The 22730-nt window shown below is 35.3% G+C and overlaps 1 protein-coding gene across 2 annotated transcripts in view; it reads right to left on the bottom strand.

Moving 5' to 3' along the window:
• The window catches only part of DSCAM (DS cell adhesion molecule), a 320113-nt gene that overhangs the window by 105553 nt on the left and 191830 nt on the right, over nt 1-22730 (bottom strand). For both annotated transcript variants that reach the window (XM_070943500.1, XM_070943501.1), the window contains exons 10-13: nt 10413-10609; nt 7793-7889; nt 5195-5323; nt 238-405 (exon numbers count right to left, since the gene is read on the bottom strand). In XM_070943500.1, the coding sequence (XP_070799601.1) occupies nt 238-405; nt 5195-5323; nt 7793-7889; nt 10413-10609 (591 nt within the window). The remainder of the gene's footprint in view (nt 1-237; nt 406-5194; nt 5324-7792; nt 7890-10412; nt 10610-22730) is intronic.

Here is a 22730-nt window from a genome sequence, read left to right as displayed (position 1 = left end):
AGCCCTCTCAGCTGATGGGATGGAGCCATGTACCAGCCCCCATTCAGATTTAAATAGTCCTCCCCGCAGTTATGAACACATGTGACCAATGGAAAAAAATTAAATATAAAAGTATTAATATCAGGCTGTTGAGGAACTCTGTTTAACTGTTGCCATAATGCATCATGTATAGAATTTCTTGAAATATTTGACATGTTAAAAATATCCAAAGTTTAATAATAACTATGTAGAAAGTACCTGCTTCATCAGTGGTGATAGTAAGTTCATTGCTGGCTTCACTTTTGCCAATCCGATTTTTTGCATACATGCGGATGTTGTAGGTGGAAGAAGCATGTAGGTCAATGATTGTGGCTTGATTCAGCTGTGGGGAAACATCTTTGGTTCTTTGGACAGAATCCCAGGAGTCTATTGTGAGAAATATATAAATTTTCTTCCATTTATGATTTTCTTTGTTTAAAATATTGAACTATGTAACAAGTCAACCATTTCAAGGACCGATAACACTGGTAAAATTTCATTATATTTACTCTTAGTTAGATAAGACTTTGATCTGGTCAGTATGTATACACATATTTTTAACATGCATATTCCCTCAAAGTGCTAAGAGAAAATAAAGAGGAAAGATATTAAAGAAAATACTTCGAACAGATATTAGTTGGAGACCCTATTTTTATGCACTACTGTTCTCTTTGGCATAAATTATTTTGAACAAATAGGCAAGTTCATGCAGTACTCCAGCCTTTCACATCTTGATGACTTCTAACTTTTTAGTTAGTTGGCTAATGATTGCAACAGTTGTCCCTAATAACAGAAAGAGATGGGTTAGTGAAGTGCAGGTGTCTGCTAATGGCCAATAGTTATCTTGTCAGTCAGAACAGGATGGAGTCTCAACTGCTCCTCTATCTAATCAATACTGAGGATTAACAGTAACAAATACAAAAAAGGAGGGGGGGAACTACTTTTTTTATGAACAATCATTATCTCTTAGAATTCAAAGTGCCAAAATACTTTATTGTTTGATTAGGAGGGCATATGAAATCTGAAAAATTGGATATCTATGGCATCAAATTCTTTCTGACTCTAATTGAGCAGGAAAGGGGGGAAAGTACCTAAGAAGGGAGGCTCCGTCCTCCGAGCCTATCTTATCGGAGGAAGAAGGCTCCGAACATGAAGGAGAGGAGACGGCCAGGCCTCCCTCTCCAGGACCCTCCTCTCTGGCAATGCCTCAGGTGTCTCCCGAAGGAGAAGAGATTGGCCAGGAGCCAGGTGTTTCCGAGCCGTCGGATAGTGACGAAGAAACATTGTGGTTGGACCCATGCCAGCATCAGAGAGACAAGCGGGCGCAGCAGAAAAGGAGGCGTGCCAGAGATTAAGCTGAGTCACTGGACCACACCCCACAGGCTATAAAAGGGAGTGTGGTGGCCATTTGGACTCTGTGATGGACAAAGCTAATCTCTGGCGAAGCACTTTGCACCTTCGGACACAACACCTATTTGCTGTGGATTTAATTACAAACTGGACTATTCAAACTGTGTGTATTTTTGTCTGTGTTATCGGAGTAAAAGTCCTTGGCAGGCAGCCACGGAGTTGCTGCCAAGTTCCTTATCACTGAGGTTGAGTGTTTGAAGAGTTTATTTAACCCTCAGATGGCTGGTTGGGTGTGTGCGTGGTACGGGGACAGAACAACTTCATAGCAGCACTAGGATGAAACCCCAATACTATATTGTTATTTTCTCAAGTTTGTATAAATCTCTTTCTCTGCTTCAGTGTAAGCATGAAATGAACAGAATCTAGCAGATGTGAAGACTGGGCGCCAAAGGGTTGTGAACAGTTGCTTGAGGAATTAGCAGCTATACAGAAATGAAAGCAAGAGAATCTGAATAGTATTTATTCACACATAATTTGTTCAGCAGCTTGTCCTAATCAGTATTTTCTGTCAAGTCCTCTATTGTTTTCATAAGCCTCTGCACATAAAGATGCTATAGGAATTTCTATAGCATTTGCCCTTAACCACTACTGCTGTGATAAAGAAGAATTAATAGATTTAGTCTATAGCATCTAGACCAGAATGAACGAATATACCTATTGAATATACTTCAATAGGTATATTCAGAATCTAGTTATTGTCTATATAAAATTAACAGCAGACCACAATGAATGGTTAGAGATCACACACACACTATGCTAAAATCCTTCATACCTAGTAAGGCATTTCAGCATCTACAGCCTTTATATGCATTATTAAAACTCTTATTTTTGACTGGGTGAAATGATGTATTGCAAGATAACAATTTTTGGGTCAACTAACTTACAGAATGTGTCTGAATTCAGGACCCATGACTCCCATGGAATTGAAATTTGACAAATTTGATTTTATAAGATTACAATTATCATAAAACAGTTTATGACATAATACAAAATGTTACATAACATATCCTGTGCTGATGTTTGACTGTGCTATATAGTTCACCATGGGCTATTTTCAAGGCAGATATACTGTACCTCTAAATGTATCTCAATTTTTCCAGTGAAGGCAATACATCGTAAGTTCTGCCATTGTTGAAGGCATTGAGGAATCATAAAGAAATGTCTTTGAAAAGATAACTCAAAGGGTTGTCTAGTTACCTTAAAAGTTATGTTGTTTGTTCTCAGTGAAACATAAATTCAGGTTTCTATAAAAATATCACTGGAGGATTTTAAGAAAATATAAATATAAAATGGCAACCCAGCAATAAGAGTAGAACAAGCAAAACTGATCCCTAAGGCCTGGGGGTAAGAACCAGGTCTTAATGGCTTTCATGAAGATGAACAGCATATTGGGAGGCAGATTGTTCCAGAAAACAGGGGCAACCATAGAAAAGGCACACTTTCTAGAGCCCCTAAGATAACAAGATTTAAAAGAATGAACCTATAGCAGGCTCTCTCTGTGGAAGTGTTGGAGACAGGCAGATGTTCTTGGAAGAAGGAAGTCAAGTAACCTGGTCCTATGACATGTTGGGCTATAATGATGATAACCAGAACCTGGAATTTTACCTGCAAGCCTGTTGGAAACCAGTGCAGCTTATGGAGTTTGATGTTATATGGGCATAATGAGATACATCCATAATTATCTGCACTGCTGCATTCTAAATTAATTGAACAATCATTGTCGTTGTCATCATCAACAACAATAACATCATTCTGATCATCTTTAAAGAAAATTAAAATTAAGGAGGAATGAAAGGAAAAATCCTCCAAAAGTTTTAGTTTTCATTAGTTTGGAGAAAATTGAGGAAAATATGTTTAAAAGTAAATTGATAGTTTTCCATTTCTGCCAACTTTTCAATCATGCTGTCCTCTGCAAAACAAGTAGGTTGCCTTGGTGCTCTTGGGAATAAAAATATGTCTTATATTTCTCAAATACAAATGTGACAGTCTTCTTGACTTCTGCACCTTCTCTACAGTTGTTACTTTCAGAATTCTAAATTTATCTGGCAAGAGGTATTGCAGTATATTAGGAAAATGCCAGACTGGAGAAGGCCATCATGATTATGGCTCATAATGACACACCTCTTTCCCTTGGCCCTGTTACCTTTCCAAGCTTAATTAAGTACTCTACCTCACTAACTTGATCAGCTCAGTTGTACCAGAACTCTTCTAAACACCCTTTTGCCATAATTTAGTAAGAAAAAGAACCATACAGGTGATGTCTTTCATTTATACTACACCAACATTTTATATGGCCAGGGCCATAAAAAACCAACTATTTTATGTAAATTCTAATATGTGCTACTTGATAAACATGTGTAACTCACTATACAAGAATGTAATGTAAGAAATTAAGCTTGAAATTGTTTAAAATGAGAATGCTGTTATCTGGAGATATTAAAAATAGGTCTTCAAAACTGGGTTCTAAATTTCATGCTACTAAGTGGAAAACAACCCTTCTTCCAAAGAGGCTAAGGAAAAATAAAATTTATGCAAGAGACAAAAGGGAAAATATTCTCCCTGCAAGTGCCTAAGGCTTAATCCTTTCCTCCTTTGTCCTCTGGATAAAGTTATTTTCACCTTAAACAACTCTGATTCCCTTTCTGTTGCTAATAGAGGTAATAGTATTAAAAAGTCTTGTTCAGTAAATTAATGTTCACTTAGCTGCTTCGAGAGAGAAAGATCTTTTCTATCTGAAGACATTCATAAAAGAAATAATCCAATGATATTATTGTCTCAATATCTGATTTGTCACCTTTACTAGTTGCAGGTTGATCTGCAGCCTCCAAGTGAGGCTGTGGAAATGAAGTTACAAAAAAGAGAGCCAATTACAAATCTTGTAGCTCAAAAATATAAATGGGAACCTGGTAGCTGTTAAGCTTTGCCTAGGATTACTGAATTCTAATCACATGTTTCCAGCAGCTACCTAAATGGTCAGAGATTTTAGTTTCTTGTGAAAATGTACTTTGATGTATCTGTTTAACTATCTTCTTCAAATGTAACCAAATTTAATCTGATTGAATGCATTTTTAAAAACATAGTAAGGGGAACTGTTAACCTCTTGCTTAGTATTATGATCAAATCTTGGTAACCTGGAGTGGAAAGCACATAGTGGAAGAAGAGAAGAAGAGTCATTGTCATGAGTCTGGTGTCCTAGCGGCATAAAGAAAGCAGTGTAAGGGAGGGCTACAAAGCTCACATTTATCGTCGATGACGTTAGGGCAAATGATATGTTGTTTTGGCTTTGCTGACTTTGGGGAGGTCACTAGTTATTACAAATATCAGGAAACAAGGGTCTGACAGAGAATAAGCTGCCTTCCTATGTTTCTCTAATAATGCTTTCTGCTTAAACATCTTTATCAATAAAGACAATAATTCTTCAGTCTTCAAGCTGTAATTGAAACCAATCTGCATAAAAGGTTAAATCTACAGGAAGGAAGAGCAAAATAAATAAACTCAGACACTTATTCTTAATATTACAGAGATCATCAGTTAAGATAAAATAGACTCTGCATAGTTGAGAAAAAACTACTACATATAAATACAAAATTACATAAATAAATAATTATTACATATTTGGCACATTTCATTAAAGTCCTTGATCAAGCTCACGCAGCAAAAGTAAGATCATCATCAAATCATCATCATCATCCATCCATCCATCCATCCTAATAGAAAAGCAGGAAATGTTGCAAAGCTGTAGGATGGATTTAATAGAATATCTTACCAGACTTGTTTTTGCATTCTATATCATAGCCTGTGATTGGACTATTTCCATCAAATCCCATGGTCCATCTTAGGGCAATGCTACGTGCTCTCACTTCTCGAATTTCTATTTCTGGAGGATCTGGAGGTTCTGGACAAACAGACAAACTCTGCTTTAATTAAGAGAAAGAATCAGTTACACCACTTACAATGACATGAAAACATATGGTACATCAACACTAAACTATTTTACTATTTTCTTCACTCAGTGGATTTTATATTCATTTGTCCCTTTCCATAAATTCAGAAATATATTTTTCTCATCTTATTTAGAAATCTAATATGTATAAAGTTGTTATACAAAAACTTTTTACCAACTCTCCCCAGAACTGCTGTTGTCTACAAAATTCATATGTTGATTTTCTGTAGTATAAACTTAAGTAAATTAAGATGGCAGTACAATTAAAACTGAATCTCTCTACTTCTACATTTCTTACTATGTACTATATGTGTTAGTGCAACACTATCAACTGGGAAAGAGAGATAATCATTTAAGGATTAAATTCTGGCAAGTAGAAGCAAGATGGTAGAAGATAGCCTAAGGGGATGCACAGGTATCTATTATGTCCTCTTAAACTGTCCTACCATTCCCAGATGGCAGAGACACTCTTATGACATGAGTACTGAAGAAAGACTCAACTATGATCCATCTGGTTATGGTAAATAAAGGGGCTACCATCTTGCAGTCTTTAGAAGGTCAATACTCTTGGGATGGCCCTCTCAGTTTGTATTTGGAATGTATGGAGGTGGGAGAAAGGGGAGGGAGAAGGGAGTACGTTTCTTTAAACATGTTTGTACAAAGTGAACTAAAATGTGTTAGCTAATCACACTATATCAAAATTAAGCAGTATAGAAGTCTTGCAAATAAGTAAAAAAATAAAATTGTTTACTAAAATTATCTACACCCATGGCCCCCAACTTTCTGGCACTAGAGACCAGTTTTGGAAGAAAATTGTCTTCTGTGGATGGGGTGGGTGGGGATGGTTTCATACTGCAGCCTAGATCCCTCACATGTGCCGATAACAGATGAAGCTTCACTCGTTCACCCACTGTTTGTGCAGCTTGGCTCCTAACAGGCCTTGGACCAGTCCACAGCCTGGGGCTTAGGATCATGTATCTACATCAGTGATTCTCAACCTTCCTAATGCCACGACCCTTTAATACAGTTCCTCATGTTGTGGTGACCCCAACCATAAAATTATTCCTAAAACCATTGAAAATATGTGTTTTCCGATGGTCTTAGGCGACCCCTGTGAAAGGGTCATTCGATCCCCAAAGGGGTTGTGACCCACAGGTTGAGAATCATTGGTCTACATTATATGATGCATCAGCAAATATTGTGATTGTGAGTTTATGTGTATTTAAATTATAAATATACAGATATCTAATGTATATAAAAGTGAATATTCTGTACTAGAATATAAAGAAGAACCAGCAGTTTTTCCATAATCCATAGTTGTTTTAGCTAAAATGTTTAAATTGGAAAAAAAACACCAAAGCTTTTGTTTCAGGGATAGCAATTATATTTATTGTAAATGGGAATTAGAATCCCAGTTTACTGTGAATCCTAAGTGGATATGGGATCGTCTATGAAAGATTAAGAGCAAGCATGATATGTAGAGCCATGTGCTTGATTTTTGTTTGAATATGGCATTTAATAAGACATCACCTAAGCTATTATAGAACCTGCCAATTCCTATCTGATGATGGTTCCTTTCCTTAGTGAGAAGTATAGTTAAGGAAATCTGGTTTAGGTACATTCTATTTGGATTCAGAATATATATTGATGCATTTCATTAAAGCATACTGTCTTTTTAAAAATTACACTAGTTCTTCTTTATAATTGAAATCAGACAGTTTTTGTTTAGGTTACTGTAAACCTAAATTGCCTAATTAAGATCACCAGCAAGCCTAACATTACCTAATTAAGATCACCAGCACACTTCTATGAATATTAGACAGAAGCAAGTCCTACTGACTTCTGTTGAGTTTATTCTTTATTGTATAGCCTGAATCTCATTATGTCAACAGTGTTTATTATTGAATAGTAATCCACATTGCGGTTTAATTATAAATAGTAAGATGATATCAGACTATAAGACCAGCTGAAGGGAGACTGCTGTAAACATTTATTTAGAATCACATTCCTAGGGCACTTAATTCATGAATTTGTTGCTACATGAATGAATAGTACCCTAATAAGAAAATGTTTCATTCATAAAATCTGACATATGGATGATGAGCTCCTTTAAATGTGATACCAGCTTGGTGGAGCCAAGTAAGGACTTTTAGTTTGTTTTATGGTAATGTTATGTTTAAATTCTAATCTTTCTTATTATATCAGATTTGCCGATTTAAGACAATTCCATCCATAAGCAATGTATTTCATGGGTAGCTGTACAGTTCAGGTTTAATAGTTCCAGTGGTAAGTCTGAACTTCCAACAGCTTCCAATAAATATTTTTAATTATGACTAATCCCCCCAACAGATTTCTGAGCATGACGTACACTTACTGTACTACAATAGCTGTGTTTTTTTCCTTATGTTGTCCTCTTCCTACCTTGCACAGTGAGCTGAATTATTCCACGATCCTCTCCATATGAATTGATGGCATGGCAGGAGAAGAAACCAGAATCTTCTCGCACTGTTGGCAAAATCTATATTGTAGATTAAAAAGAAGAAAATACATTCAATAGGAAACATTGAAATTTAGCCTGTCCTTCACTGCAATATTTGCTAATGTTTGGAAAGTTTATATGGTCAGTAAACAACATTGCAGCTACATCAGTATTGCTGCAATCCAAAGTCCCATATCCAAGAAGTTAAGCTTACTGAAATTGACATTATTTTTCTTATGTATATATTTTATATGAGTTATATTTTACATATAACCTGATCTTCCTTTATACAGTCCAAAATGATTGAGATACAATTCCTAGATTCTATTCAAGCAACCTGCAGAACCTGTATTTCCTTAGCTGCCAGCGTAAGCTGGGTAGAACAACATCAGGTCACATGATTCCAAATAATTATTTCTTGTTCTTCTCTTGTTAGAAAATCCAGTTCTATTTTACAGTAATAATACAACATGAAAGGATAAATTCAATCTGATTTTGTCTAGCAATTCTTTTCCAGTGAGTTTCTATTTTAAATTTACAATTTGTCAACAGATTGTTGGTGAATCTTACAGCAAATATAAAGTTATTAAAAAAGCAGCTGTGTCTACTTGAGAAACTCAAGTGTTTCTTTAAATCCAGAATGGGTTTTGTTTCTACCTAAATTACTGTCAAAGGTTTGTGTGTATTCTGCAGATATTTTTTCTCGATGATGAACAAGACTTAATTCATGCACAATTTAATTCATGCACAAAATTTGATTAGGTCTAGTTTCTTGCCTGCATAAGAAGCATTTACATTTGGATGGGTGGGGGGTGTACGTACATCTGTTGTATTTTAGCACACATGAAAAGGATACCCTTCTTAAGAAATATACAAAATTTCAGAAAAAAAAATTATAGTAGTCTTGTTTATAGAAGGATTAAATTTATTCTTTGTGAGGGACCTGGGCGGAAGACTGATTTCTCCTTTTTATGGTTTATTTGCTAAGGCAGGATGTCTCAAAGAGCTCTGAGGATAGCTACAGGTGCTAGGGAGGTAGGAATCCAATTTTTTTCACACTTTCACAGATAGCAAAAAGAGCACTGAGCTATCTTAATATTTCAGTGTATCACAATTCTTCATCCAATTATTAACAGTATCCTTACTCATTCTTCATAGTGCATTGTCTTATGTATCTTAAACAAATTCTGCAGTTTCTTATGTATCTTAAACATTGTCTACAATCCTTCAGGATTGAATCAGTTAATAGATCTTATGTATGGTGTAAATAAGGAGAAACTGACACATTTTTACACACAAGGGGTTATTGTGGCATCACAAATTACTAACAAAGCTTCAGTAGGGCTCAGATTCTGAGTTGGGCTGCTTCAGACAACTACTTAGGATTCATCCAAATTAATTCAGGATTTATCCACATCCAACACACATCCCCATTAATACAAGGCCGAAATATGAAACTGAAAGTTGATTTCATAGGCTTGATAAATCATGTGACATATACAAATTATAGGCAATTTTATAAGCTTTCAACAGCTGGCTGAATTTCTCATTCCTGCAAAGTGTCACAAATAAAGAATTATCCCAATGTATATGTGTGCATTTATATATGATCATGTGTATGAATATAGTGGACATTATTTTAAACTAGTGGATTAGTATCTAAATGAAAACTAATAGATGGTGACAATCTTAGATTTTGCTCCCATCTCATGTATAAAGAGTATCATAAAGAAATGTTTGGTAGCAACTGCTAGCTTGCCTGGGTAGCACTTGAGTTGGCTCTGTACCTTTTGCTTCCTAGTATAGTCTATTTGAGGAGGAAAGTTATCAAATTATTTTTTCTGCAGATTTGATGAATTACAGAGTTGCGCAAAACGATTCAAGCTGAAACCATTTTGATCTTGAAATATCTACTCTGTCAGGGTTGTTAACTGACTGGAAGTGTTGCGATGCTGTTCCGACTGAGCAGAGTTTTCCATGACTGTTTGGAATTCAAGGTCCACTTTGTGTAAAGCTAGAGCAATGTCAGAATTTTTAGTACTGTCATTCTGAGCCCAAAATGTTAACACATATACAGTGAATTCTCATCTAAGGAGAGATGAAGGCAGAATTGGAATTTCTGCTTGTTGGCAATGTAAGAGAAGGAAAATAGGAGTAGAGGGTCTCTGTGGAAGAGAATCTTCTTCACTTACTCTGGTAATCTGGAAAAAATCATGTGTCCTTATGAAGAACATATGTAAGACATGCCTGAAATTCTGAATTTTCTAGGCAAATAAAGTCTTTGATTCCATCTTGACTGGGAATAGTTGTAGTCCAATCTATCTGGACAGCATCAGACCTAGAAAGCCTGCTGAAAAATTAGGAACTAATCCAAACTGAAGGGTAGTGTGGGGGTATTGTCAAGAGATATCAATGAACATAATTTGTTTATGTAAATGATAGTGAAGCTCTGTGGCTGGACAGCACAGCAAAAAATCAAATCTCCCCATAGATGCCTGTTTTTATTTTTGGACAAAATTGCTGCCCATACTGTAAATGCAAATACCAACTTGGTTTTATCACCTGTAAAGTAGAGATGACTTCATCACCCACTTCTTTTGTAGAAACAAAATAGCGGGACATTTCGGGATTAATTATCCTATCTTCTTTCTCCCAGCGGACTATGATGGGTTTTTCCCCATGAGCTGTGCAACTCATCTCTTTCTTTTGACCCTGTGTTGCCAAGGTGGTATTTGGATAGGAGGTTATCATAGCAGGAACTAAAAATAAAAATAATACATATTACTAGTTGGATACAAATGTGCAACAGAAAAAAGGAACACATTGCTGGATAGGATGCCTCAATAGTTCACCTTATTTGTATCTAACTATATCAAATATGTTATCCTTTCACTGCCCTTGTGCCCTCCAGATGTGTTAGGACTGTATTTATGGAATATGAGAGACAAAGTGAGATCCGGTTAAAGTGTTGGATTAAGAGTGGAGAGATACAGGTTCCAGTAAATGATCAGGCACAACATCTCACTGGATAACTTTGAATCCTTCACAATTTACCTCAAGGGAATTGTAGGGGAAATTAGAAGAAGGTAATGCTATGTACTGTATCTTAACTTGAGCTCCTGAAGAAAAGGCAGGATATTAAATACTGTTGAAAACTAGAGTCCCAACTCATTTGAAGATCACAAGCACAGGGCTCTTTTAGGCACATTTAAGGAATTCAACACCGCCACATAGTGATAGAGTGGATCACACTTCTTTTAAATGAATTTCTCTAATTGCTGTTTTAAAATGCTAATATTTGATGACATAACCTTTATGCATGTTAGCGCTACTGAAGCTTGTCTATGACAACATGTCAGAACACAGTGCTTCCCATTGGAATGATTTCTGAAGTGTAGCAAACCGATTTTCAAGCTGGCAAGAGTGAAAGCTATGGCTCTCTTCTGGATATCAGAGCAAAAACAAACAAACTTGAAAAGATTTTCAGTGAAAAATAAAATGCTTGTATAGAATTGTTAACAGCAATTTGGAATAGCTTTATTTTACCATGCTGCCATAAAGTAAATGGCTTTGTTCTATTATTTTTTTAAAAAAAAAAAACTGAATTTATTTACAATGAAGAGATAATAGAGAACAAATTTATTACTACTTTTATTAGTGTTATAAATTATTTACTAATTTATACAATTACAATTGTAATTGTAATTGTAATTGTAATTTATACAATTATAATTAAGATATCACTTACAATTAAGTGATATCAATTTGGGTATCACTTGTAGTGCCCTTATGGACACAATCTTCCCTTCAGCTTCCATCAAAGTTGAAAGCATAAGTCTTGGCAAACATAATGTAGCTACACACAACTCTCAGGATAATGCAGCAATGAAGATCTCCACAGTACAGCTAGGCATGCACAAATGGATCTGCATTTGACTATATCACTAACAAGTGTTCAGGGGCCCTAATTTATAGATCTTCTGTGCATCGCTACAAACAAGCTATGGGTGCTCGAATGCATGAAAAAGTAATGGAATAATGAGGAGGAACTTAACAACCCTCTTCCCTTATAAATATTGCTCTGTTTGGAGTACATTGAAGCTCTGGAGAAAGCAAAACTAAAGCTGGACAGGTTCTGCTGATTCTCAAATGCCATTTGAATGTTGTCAGTTTGACTCATTTCTGCTTCCTCCCACTTTTCGGAACATCATCCTGCATACACAGCTATCATTTACTTTTCAGATTTTGTTCTAAATGAAATTCTAGAAGGTTACTTAAATAATTGACATTATTTTTCATATAATTTTCTACGGAATGTGATGGTCTATATTCTGAGCAACACAAATTGCAATGCTGAATTATCTTTGACATTCCCTCATTTAAAATAAGGCAAACTCCAAGACATACAAGTTCCCTTATAGTATACAAATGTTTTAAAAAGGACACTTTCCTCTTCAGAGGCAGGTTTATAACACCCAGATAACACAGAAATTATTTCCCTTTCTGATTGCAATAAATGAAGCAACGTGTTTAATGGATCTGTAGACCTACACAATTTGATATCTCCTAGATAACATGGATTGAAACTCCTAGAGTTCATACCCATTATAAGAATGCCATGATATCACGTGGAAAGTCTAGGAGTTGTACTCTTCAACCTAACTGGAGGTCAACAGATTCAGAATTAATCTATCAAAGCATATTTATATGCTTTATATGCTTTGTGTGTCTTTCCTTCATGTGAATTTTTAAGCAATTTACTGTGTTTGTGTGAAAGATTAGTAGCTTGGTGGAACTGCGCTCTAAATGTTGACAATTTCACTTCCCTGAGTTGCAACATAACTTTTAAAAGCTGTGGACTTCATAGCTTTTCATTAACTACATATCTAAAAATAGAACACTGGATAATGTGGTCACATTCATATGCCATAATGAAAAAGCATTATAGTAATTTTACTGCTTTTTCAAATAAACATGAATAGCCATTTCTACATATCAAGAAAAATCAATCAAGGAAAGTGTATGAGAATTCCCTTTTAAGGCAAAAGCACAGAAAATTCAATTAATTTACTTGTAATTCTTCCAGTTGTAATAGTTCTTCGTTTTCAATGTCAACAGTAAACTATTTCTTAAATCTCATTTTACTGCCATTAATTGGAAGAAAATATTCATTTAAGCTCATTCTTTGATTTCTGCAGAAATCAAATCAGAGTTATGCATTTGATTTAACTGCAAAAAGACAAAGTTCTCTGTGTCCAATCAAACTAATGGAAGGAGTATTTAAATTCAGTACCAATGGTTCAATAAAATATATTTTATTTCAAAGAGTCATTTCAAAATATTTCTTCTTTGAAAATCCAAGCATTACAGTGTAATACAAAACAGAAAAATTTTGGGATTTAAATTTTACAGAATTTATTTCAACACATTGCAGTCATGTCAAAAGCATCAAGGTGCTTCTGGGTTGAAAGGATTAGCTGCAGTGCTAGGCAGAAGCTTTACAACCTTTATTCAACCATCGTCCCCCACAATCCCCACAATCCAACAAGTCCTGGTCCATTCTCCAAAGTCTCTGCTCACAGGTTACCCCTACAGTCCAGGAGCAAGGCTCAAACATGTGCGCCTGCACACGCTTCATGCAACTTCCCGGCAGTGAAAGTCCACAGAAGTAGCACCATCCAGGGGCAAGACAGGACCTCAAATTTGGTAACATTCACAATGAATGTCAAGGCAAAGAATCACACTTCATTCTACACCAGCAAGGATTCTGTAGCAAAGTTCTTCTCGAAGCCATGGAGCGTGTGCCGCAAAATGCAACACTTGATCCTGACAAAAGCCCCTCCGCATGGTGTCCCCTTAAATGCTACTCTCCAGGTGATCCTTGGGAGGGGAGGTGCACCCCCCCAAGTAGTTGGGTGGCCTGCATTGACTCTGCCTCCTCTCCATTCTCTGCACTTGGGGATCCGGTGGGGGAAGCATTTGCTCATCTCTGGAGCTCCGCCCCTCCTCTGCTCCATTGCCTGCCCTTTTCATCTCCTCCCCCCTTCCTTGGTCAGTCTGCACCCTCTCTTCCTCCCTGCCTACTATTCCGAAGCCCGAGTGGTCTGGGACTGCCTCATCCTCATCCCCAGGTCATTCCTCATGAGCCATAGGGACTGCACTCTCCCCCTCTGTTGGCCCCGATTCCATCTCCTCCTCGGCCCCGGGCCATGACACCAACACTGTTAATACTTTTCAACTGAATTGCTTTCTTTGCTGCTAACCTCTCTTTCATAGAACAGTGACAATTTAAGTATCTGTTTTAGGAAGTAGTTATATGATTTTTTTAAAAGGAACAATATGGTCCATAAAGTACACATATTTCACATCTATTTCTTTTAAACAGGGTTAAATTGAAGTACTGAAGTTCACTCAGGCTATAATTGAGAGAAATACCTCCTTTAAATTGTATTACTATTATTACCATTACCATTACCACTACTACTGTATTAAAAGAGTTTCATAATTTCAGAACAGGAGGGAATATATTTTTTCTCCTTTGATTTTGCTTATTGGTTTATCCCAGTTGCAAAATTTCAATTTGCTATATGCTTGACAGCAGCATGGGGTCTTCAGTTGTATGGGCAATTAATTTCTTTAGTTATCAAAATACTGGTTACATTAAACCCAAGCAAATGAATGGATTTTTGTTTATGGAAAGTATGGCATTATTTACTTTGAATTAATATAAAAACTACGAGAGGATTATTTTGCTTTTCTTGCCTGGCAAAGTCTACTTGAAAATGTAAGTGAAGTGAAAACAATAGAAATTTGGGAAGTGTAATCTGATACACTGACCAGATTTTAAAAAAGCATCAAATGAAATGTATAGGCTTCAATTATGAATGCTTTACACAAATGTAGAATTTAAACTTGAATGCTGATTGCAGTTAAGAATGGTGAATGTTGGAAATGAGTTTTGTGAGAATAGATAATTGAATTGATCCACATTGAGCATAAAGACAAGAATATGTGATATCCACTTTATTGCTTAATACATTCATAGATAAACATATATGGAATTGTTATAGTATGTCAGAGGCATGTTGATTAATAAAATGAATGCATGCAATTTATTGTAAGTAAATAATGTTGTGTTATTGGGTTAAGATACAAGCAAATTGTAGCATGATAAAGATGCAATAAAGACCAATGAGGAACATGGATACAATGAAGGACATGGATCTGAATATTAACGTATCAAAGATCAAAGTATTTGTGTTTCATAAAATGAATAATTATAGGCTACAAACAAGTAGTGAAAAATTGGGGCAAGAGGATGAATTAGTGTTTCTTTGTAAAATGTTTACTGAAGATGAGAAAAATAGATGGAGAATTGTGAACATGCAGAAATTATGATAGAAGGGTATCAATCATGGAACTGATTGCTGGTTATGATGTACGTAAATGAATGAATGAATGGATGGATGGATGAATGAATGAATGAATAAATAAATAAATAAATAACATTTGACGTGAATTGTGTGTGTAGCAAAGCAAGAAGAGCTACAATGCAACCATTTCCTTCCCTATTGACTTCACCTCTTTCCCTTCCAGCCATTATATCGTTCCACATGTGGGTCTTTTCTCCTTTTCAAAAACACTTTTCATTCCTGCCCTCAGTTATTTCTGCATAGGAGAGCAAGGGTTTAGTATTTTTAGCATTTTCATATATGTGTAGTGCACATTCTCTACCCCAACGTTTAAACTGCTAATTAAAAGGTAGAGCTTCATGTGGCACTGTTCTTGTCTTTTGCCAAACAAATCCAATTACTTAGTCTGAATGATGAGCATCCCTATCACTCATTTAGCTTCATGAATGATAGATATAAAGGAAACAATCTACTAAGCATGGCTACTAGAAAAATTCCATTCTGCAGAAAAAACAGGAAAATTTAAATGGATTGAGGCTGTGCTGCTAAAAATGAGTGAAACCTCGGATAGGTGTCCTGGACCAAGGTAATGACATAGACTATAGATTTTACATTTACAGGTACATTGTCTCAATCTTTATCCTAAAAACTACAGTGCTGTGGAAGAGCTCCGAAGGCCACACTCAAAGTTTAGTGGAAAGAAAATGCATAAGGCGTTGAAGCTATTGCTCATGAATCTTTAACAAAAATATATTTTTGCAATAAAATACAAAAAGTTGCATAAAGGTTACTATTAATTCTTACCAAGGAGCCACAATTGAATAAAGATCTAGGATATGCTAGAATATCATTTCTGTTGGTTCCTTGGTGTGAGAGATACTGTATATAATACTGTCTGCCTAAACTTGTGTTTTTCGTGCTTCTAAACTTAAATAAGAATGACAACAGCTGAAAATCTTGGCAGCTCTGCCAGAGCATTGTGATGTGATTGGTTATGTCATGGTAAAGGCTGTGAACATTTAGAGTTCATATCATATTCAGTTAGAAGCAATTTTAGGTCATATTAGAAGAAAAGGCAGCAATTTATTTTATGTGACAACAATGAATTTTAATCAAAGGATATATTCAAAATAAAGTCTAGGTATTTTTTTATTATTTTTTGCCTGAATTCACAATAGGTAAGGATTTTCCTTTCCTGGTTCTTTTTTTTTTTTTTTTTTTTGCAAGAGCCCTTTTCATGTTAGTACTTTACAAGCTGCACTCTTCAAATAAGACACCAATAAGTCCCACTGCTGCTTAGATTTCTCATTCTGTCTCTAAAGTCTTTGACAGAGCTGTAAAATAAATGCGATTTGATTCTGCATTGTTATGGGAGCATAATTTCCTTTTTTTGCTTAAGTGAGCTCCTAGTAACCAATAAAAAGAAAATGGTATGAGGAAGACTGACAACTGTGTTCCCTGCAGCAAATTTGCAGTCAGTGCTTAAAGAGATCCATCAGAGATGTTGCCAGTTCAAGAGAAAAAAAAAATCCTGTTTAACTGAATTCTCTAAAAACCAAGATGATTTGCTCACAGGAGTAATAACTTTATTAACTCAATGGATACAAAGATAGACCACAGATAGCCTTCATCTTTAGATATGAAATCATTCATCGTCAGTGGGGGGAAGGAGAGAGTAGATTAAGAACCAGGTGGACAGAACCAGGTGAACTCTTAATGTGCATAGAAGATACCAGAATCATAGAATCATAGAGTTGGAAGGAACTTCGGAGGTTTTCTAGTCTAACCCCCTGCTCAAGGCAGGAGTCTTATGCAATACCAGTCAAATGGTGGACCAGACTATTTTTTGAAAATTTCCAGTGATGGAACACCCACAATCCCAGAGGGGCAAGCTATTCCATTTATTGATTGCTCTGTTAAAAATGTGTCCTTACTTTTAGGTTGCATCTCTTTTTGATAAGCTTCTACTCATCATTTCTTGGCCTATCCTCTGGTGTCCTAGAGAATAAATCAATCCCCACTTCTTTGTGTCAGCCCCTCAAGTGCTGGAAGATAGCTATCATGTCCTTCCTAATCCTTCTCTTTGATGGGTTAATACCTAGGCCTCTCAACTGTTAGTCATATGATTTAGCCTCCAGACCTTTTATCATCTTTGTTGCTCTTCTCTGCACACTTTCTCACATGTTTTTTGTATTGTGGGACCAGACTGGATGCAGTATTCTAAGTGTGGTATCACCAGTGTGATGTAATAGCAGTGCTTTCACTTCTCATTGTCCTGACCTCAATACTCTTTTTATATGAAAAGCATCTGCTTAAAAACACAAAGAGCTTTCTTTCAAACTGATATCTAGCTCAGCAGAAAGCACTCTTAAGCTTTGCTGAAAGATTCTTTGATACATAAAAGGCTGCAAAGAAGGGGATCTGGATTTGCCAATTCCTTGTCATTCTCACAACCCCAGATGGTCTTAAACCTGCTCCAGAGATTGAGGATTCACTACAAACCCATAAAAACTGCATGGGGAATGGGAATCCAAGAAAATCATATCCTTTGTTATTCTGTGGGTAGAAGTTTCCATTTGTTCTTCTGGCTTCAGAGAGGTAACATTATGTATATATGGAACATTTATTAAAAACAACTATTGCCAGTCTGAATTTCTTCTGGGACAGATCTGCAAAATTTGGAGTATACACTAAGTTTTGATATAGTTGGTCACTTCTCCATTTCTAAGACAATGCTAAATCTACAGCATTGTGGAGGGCGCAAAATGAGGACTATTTTTCAGCCAATGCAGTTATGCTGTTGTTTTCAATGGCAGCAAATAAAGAAAGAGAAAAACTTGAAAAAGAAACTCTGCTGTTGCTCATGCTAACCATGAAATTTTCCCCATTTAGTGAAACAGCCTAATTTTTTTGCCTGCCAATAGTTTGGAGAAGATATGCATACAACTCTAGTTTCAATTAATGTTATTCTCCACAGCTCATGTGTAGTAAAAAGGAATAAAAGAAATAATAATCTCTTTATATTACCAAATTTGCTTTAATGTTCAACTCTTGAAAGCATTATTCCACCACTACCTTTATATGAGCAAATGTCCTAATTTTCTCTGTATTGTAAGAAAAACTAGATTCATCTATGCATTTTTACATTCGCTCTTTAGCCACTTGTTCTTTATATCAAACATGGATTCTCCATTTCATCCACTGGGCATTAAGGGAATCATGCCATTTGTTTAATGTAATTGCAGCAGTGGATCAATATAGCAACCCCTGATGTCAGTAAGACCTGACAACTGTTTGGAACATTTATACTCTCCAAGTGTTTCACATGCATTATTTAACTGTAATTGTACAAATTAAACCTATAATATTCTCTCCTGTATTGCAATTAGGACTAATTTGAGAAACTCTTAAATATATTTTCTTCTTTTGGAAATTGTGTTAACAACTTTGGATGCAACAGAATATAGGAGGATGAATGACTACAATGGGCATGGGATGTTATAGGATGGTCTCAAATTGAAGGATTATTATTTTCTTTTTACCAGCACAAAGGAAACTGTCACAAGCTTCCTACTTAATTAACATACTTGAGAGCAGGTATGATTTTTCTTTTGTTGAAGATACATAAAAGGGCAGAAGCTAGGAGGTGGTTAGTGTGTTTGTTGGACACTGCTGATATTGTGTCTGTGCTGCATAGCCTGAATGTACTGTGTGAATCCAAAGACTGCCAGAGATGATTCTGCAGTTGAGATCCAGCAGAAGCAAAGAAGATCTTCAAGAGGGATCTGCAGTGAATTGGCTGGTGGGAACACCTCGGAATTTGGAAAGGACGAACCAACATATATATCAGCAAGGACAGAGACAGCCTGACATATGTGCTGGAATAATCTTCTTCCTGTTCTCTCTTCTTGTTCTCTCTAGGGTAAAATCAAGTCTGAGAAATTAAAATATTGAAGCTGTTGTATGAAGTAGGCATGTCAGCTAGGATAAGAAACATTGTGAAGCACTGAGGGAAGGATAGAAATAATTAAGAAACTGCAAAAACTTCCCATAGTCTCTATTATTTAGAGGAAAACAGAGAGTAAATATGAATGGAAAGTTCCTTTCCCTTTCCCCACTTTCTGACAAATGGAGGCAATGGTAGGATTTGGAATGGACCTAAGCAAAAGATAAAATGAATTAATAACATAAGAAATTTGCTGCAGCAAAAGAAATAAAGAATTTGGCACCAGAACTCTGAAGTCTATTCAAGAAAGTATTGCAGTGTTATGTGTGGACCTGGATATTCAAGAAGTTACTAGCAAGAAACAACTGTGAAGACAGCTGGAATGATGACATCTTCAATTAAAACTAATATAATAGAGGAAGAATTAAAGAATATATCATCTGATTTTTTACTTGATATTAAATTGGTATTGGCTTTTAGCGATCACATAGGTAGATGTTCTTCATGATGATCAGTCCAAGACCAGTCTTTCAGGTTTTCCTCTGGTGCGCTCACTGCCACTGTAACCGAGTCCATCTACCTTGCAGTTGGTCATTCTCTTGTTCTCTTTCTACCATGTTTCTCAAACAAGAAACACATAACAGCACAGCCATGGATTGACCAGCAGTGCAGAGCCAAATGCTGAGGTGCTGCGGGACGGGGGGACGGGAAGGGGTCTGGATGGCAAAAGTAATAGTAATCTCTTTCCCTTTCTGTCTCTTTCCCCACCCCTTTTCGGTAATGCTAGGCTTTTCTCACATGGAAGCTTTGGAAGGAGTTAGTGCTCCAAAGCCTACAATTAGATAAGTAACTGTGGCAGAAGAGAAGAGGTATAAGATGTGCTTGTTTCCAAATTAAGAAGGTTTAAGGAACTAAACTACACATAGAATATTTTTGTTAAGTTAGTTTACATCTAGATAATCATTTCTTGCACATAAAATAGGAACAGGACTTTGTCTGTGCATGACACATACAAGCTTTCATACAGGTTGCATTTGGGGATGTTTTGAAATAATAGGCATATATATTCATCCCAGGAAAAGAAAACATCAGTTTAGGTATTGATAGTTATAAATGAAGATGTGCTAAGAAACACAGCTATTAAGTGAATAGTTAATGAGAAAAAGAAAAATATGGCATTAATAGGTTACTTGCATCAACAGTTGCACAGTTCTGAGTTATAAATTATAAAGTTGATCTGATGATTTATAAATAATTTTCTAAATAAAATAATAATAAATAAATAATGCTGAGAGCTTCTATGGAGAACAGGATTTTTGTGCTCTTATCTTTAAGGAAAAAGGTATTTTATGAGCAAATAGGTGTGTCTGATTATCATTCAGAAAGTTGCTATCAACTACCTCTCCATATCATTGCTATCATGGGGGGAAAAATCAAAAATCATATTTGATTATAGTTAGTGGCCACAATATATAGAATACCCAAAAGTTCATAACAAAAATTATCAATAACAACATAACATATGAATTCATTTATGTTTCAGTGCCTTCCCTTTGGAACAATATCTCCCAAAGATATCCATCTTCTATAACATCTCTCTCTCTGATGATGTTCCATAATTTTTTAAAAAATTAGCTTTTCTCCTAGGTTTGGGGGAATGGTGTTGTGGAGCCTCTTTTGTGTGAGGGAACATTCGTTGTCCAGCTGCATTTTTTTTTTAAAAAAAAAATGTTTTTCTTTTATTGTTTTCTACTTTTGCTGTAAGCTATCCAAAATAATTTTGGAGCAAGATGGTCTCCAAATCTCAAAAATAAATAAGTTTGAATTATATTTTCTGACCAACCCTATCAGACAAGTCATGTTAATTCATCAAAAATATATATTATTCCCAATATATAACATTTGAAAAATATTTAAAATGGCATGATTGCATTTGCATGATTTATTATGAATTATTCTTCTATTACTATTCTAAATATCAAGTAATATTTATGAATTATTAATTCCAGTTTGGAAATATGTCCATTAACAGAAAATTAATGCTTTTTTATTCATCTTGACATTGTGTCTGTACACAATACTACATCTTCAAGATGGTGGAATAGAGGCAAAAATTAGCTGGTTTGAAAGTTTTTAGATTACAAATTTTATCTTACTTAGAACAATATAAACATGACTGAGATAAAAGGGGGCTTTGGTTACAACTAGAATATCCCTCGGCCCAGTTGTGCAAAAAATGATCAGTACAACCTTCTGGGTTAACAGAAATTGTACTCATATGGATATGAGTAAAACTGGTAACATAGTTTATGTAACTTAATCTCACTAAAAATATTCTATATAAAAATATTTTATGAAAATCTCAACTGATCAAAGCCATGATAGGCAAGACCTTTGATGACAAATGGGGCTTCTTGAAGATTGTGAATTAAAATGTAAGAGGAATAAATGGTGAAGAATATGAAGAAATGGAATGGAATGGGATAACTTTATTGAAATTGAATACTAATAGAATTAGTATATATAGCATTGCATGATTCAATGGTCAAAAAATTTTGGGTATAATATAATGCTTGAACAATGGGGAAACGTGGACAAGGTGTTTAAATTTTACATTAAATTATAACGTAAAAGAAAAATTTTATAAAAAGATGTACTGTGGATTTTTCACACTGGATACATTGTCAAAAATGTATAAAGATATTTCAAATATATGTTGGAAATGTTAATGTAAAGAAGGAACTTTTTAATAATCTTTGGTGCACCTTTGATAAAGCAAAGAAATATTCAGGTAGGATTCATATCTTAATACAGGAAATTCTTAAAGTGAATATGAAGATAAAACCAGATACTTTCCTTTTAGGTTTAATGGACAAAGAACTTGACAAAAATGGTACTTTGGTGCTACATATGCTGATAGTAGCAAGAATGCTCTAAGCACAAAAATGGAAAGTCGTTTTAATTCCCACAATGATGACTGATTGCAAAGACTGATGGAATTAGCAGAGATGGCCAAACTGATTGCCTTAGTCAAAGAAAAGAATACATCTAATTTTGTTTCCACTTGGAAACCACTTCTGGACTTTGTGCTTGAGAGGGACAATAATGAAACTTTCACTTTGAGTTTTGCTGATTAGATAGGTTTGTTATTATAGAAATAGGTAGTATATACTACTATACTACTTTTACTATTATTTAAAAGTAAAAAGTTAAGGTTGTATGTTATTATCTTCTATTGTACTAAAAAGAGTTGGAAGTCAATGCTTTTCTTTCTTTTTCCCCATTTTTCCTTACACTTTCCTCTCTTTCCTTTTCGTTCCACTACTTTCTCACAATTTTCATTTTCCTTTGAATTTTATATTCAAAGAAACTAATAAAATTCTTGATTTTTTTTTTTTTACTATTTAGGTATCCGTATTCAACACTAATTGCAATGGAATTGATGTCTAGCATACTGTAATGTGTTAAATTAAAGCTTTCTTCAATCAGATCAGTAATAGAAAAGGAAAAGAAAATGATAAT

Source organism: Pituophis catenifer, unplaced genomic scaffold, assembly GCF_029215685.1.
Source record: "Pituophis catenifer annectens isolate HBS135680 unplaced genomic scaffold, rPitCat1.0.hap2 SCAF_4, whole genome shotgun sequence".
Taxonomy (NCBI): Eukaryota; Metazoa; Chordata; class Lepidosauria; order Squamata; family Colubridae; genus Pituophis; species Pituophis catenifer.
This window is presented reverse-complemented; position numbering and strand designations above follow the sequence as displayed.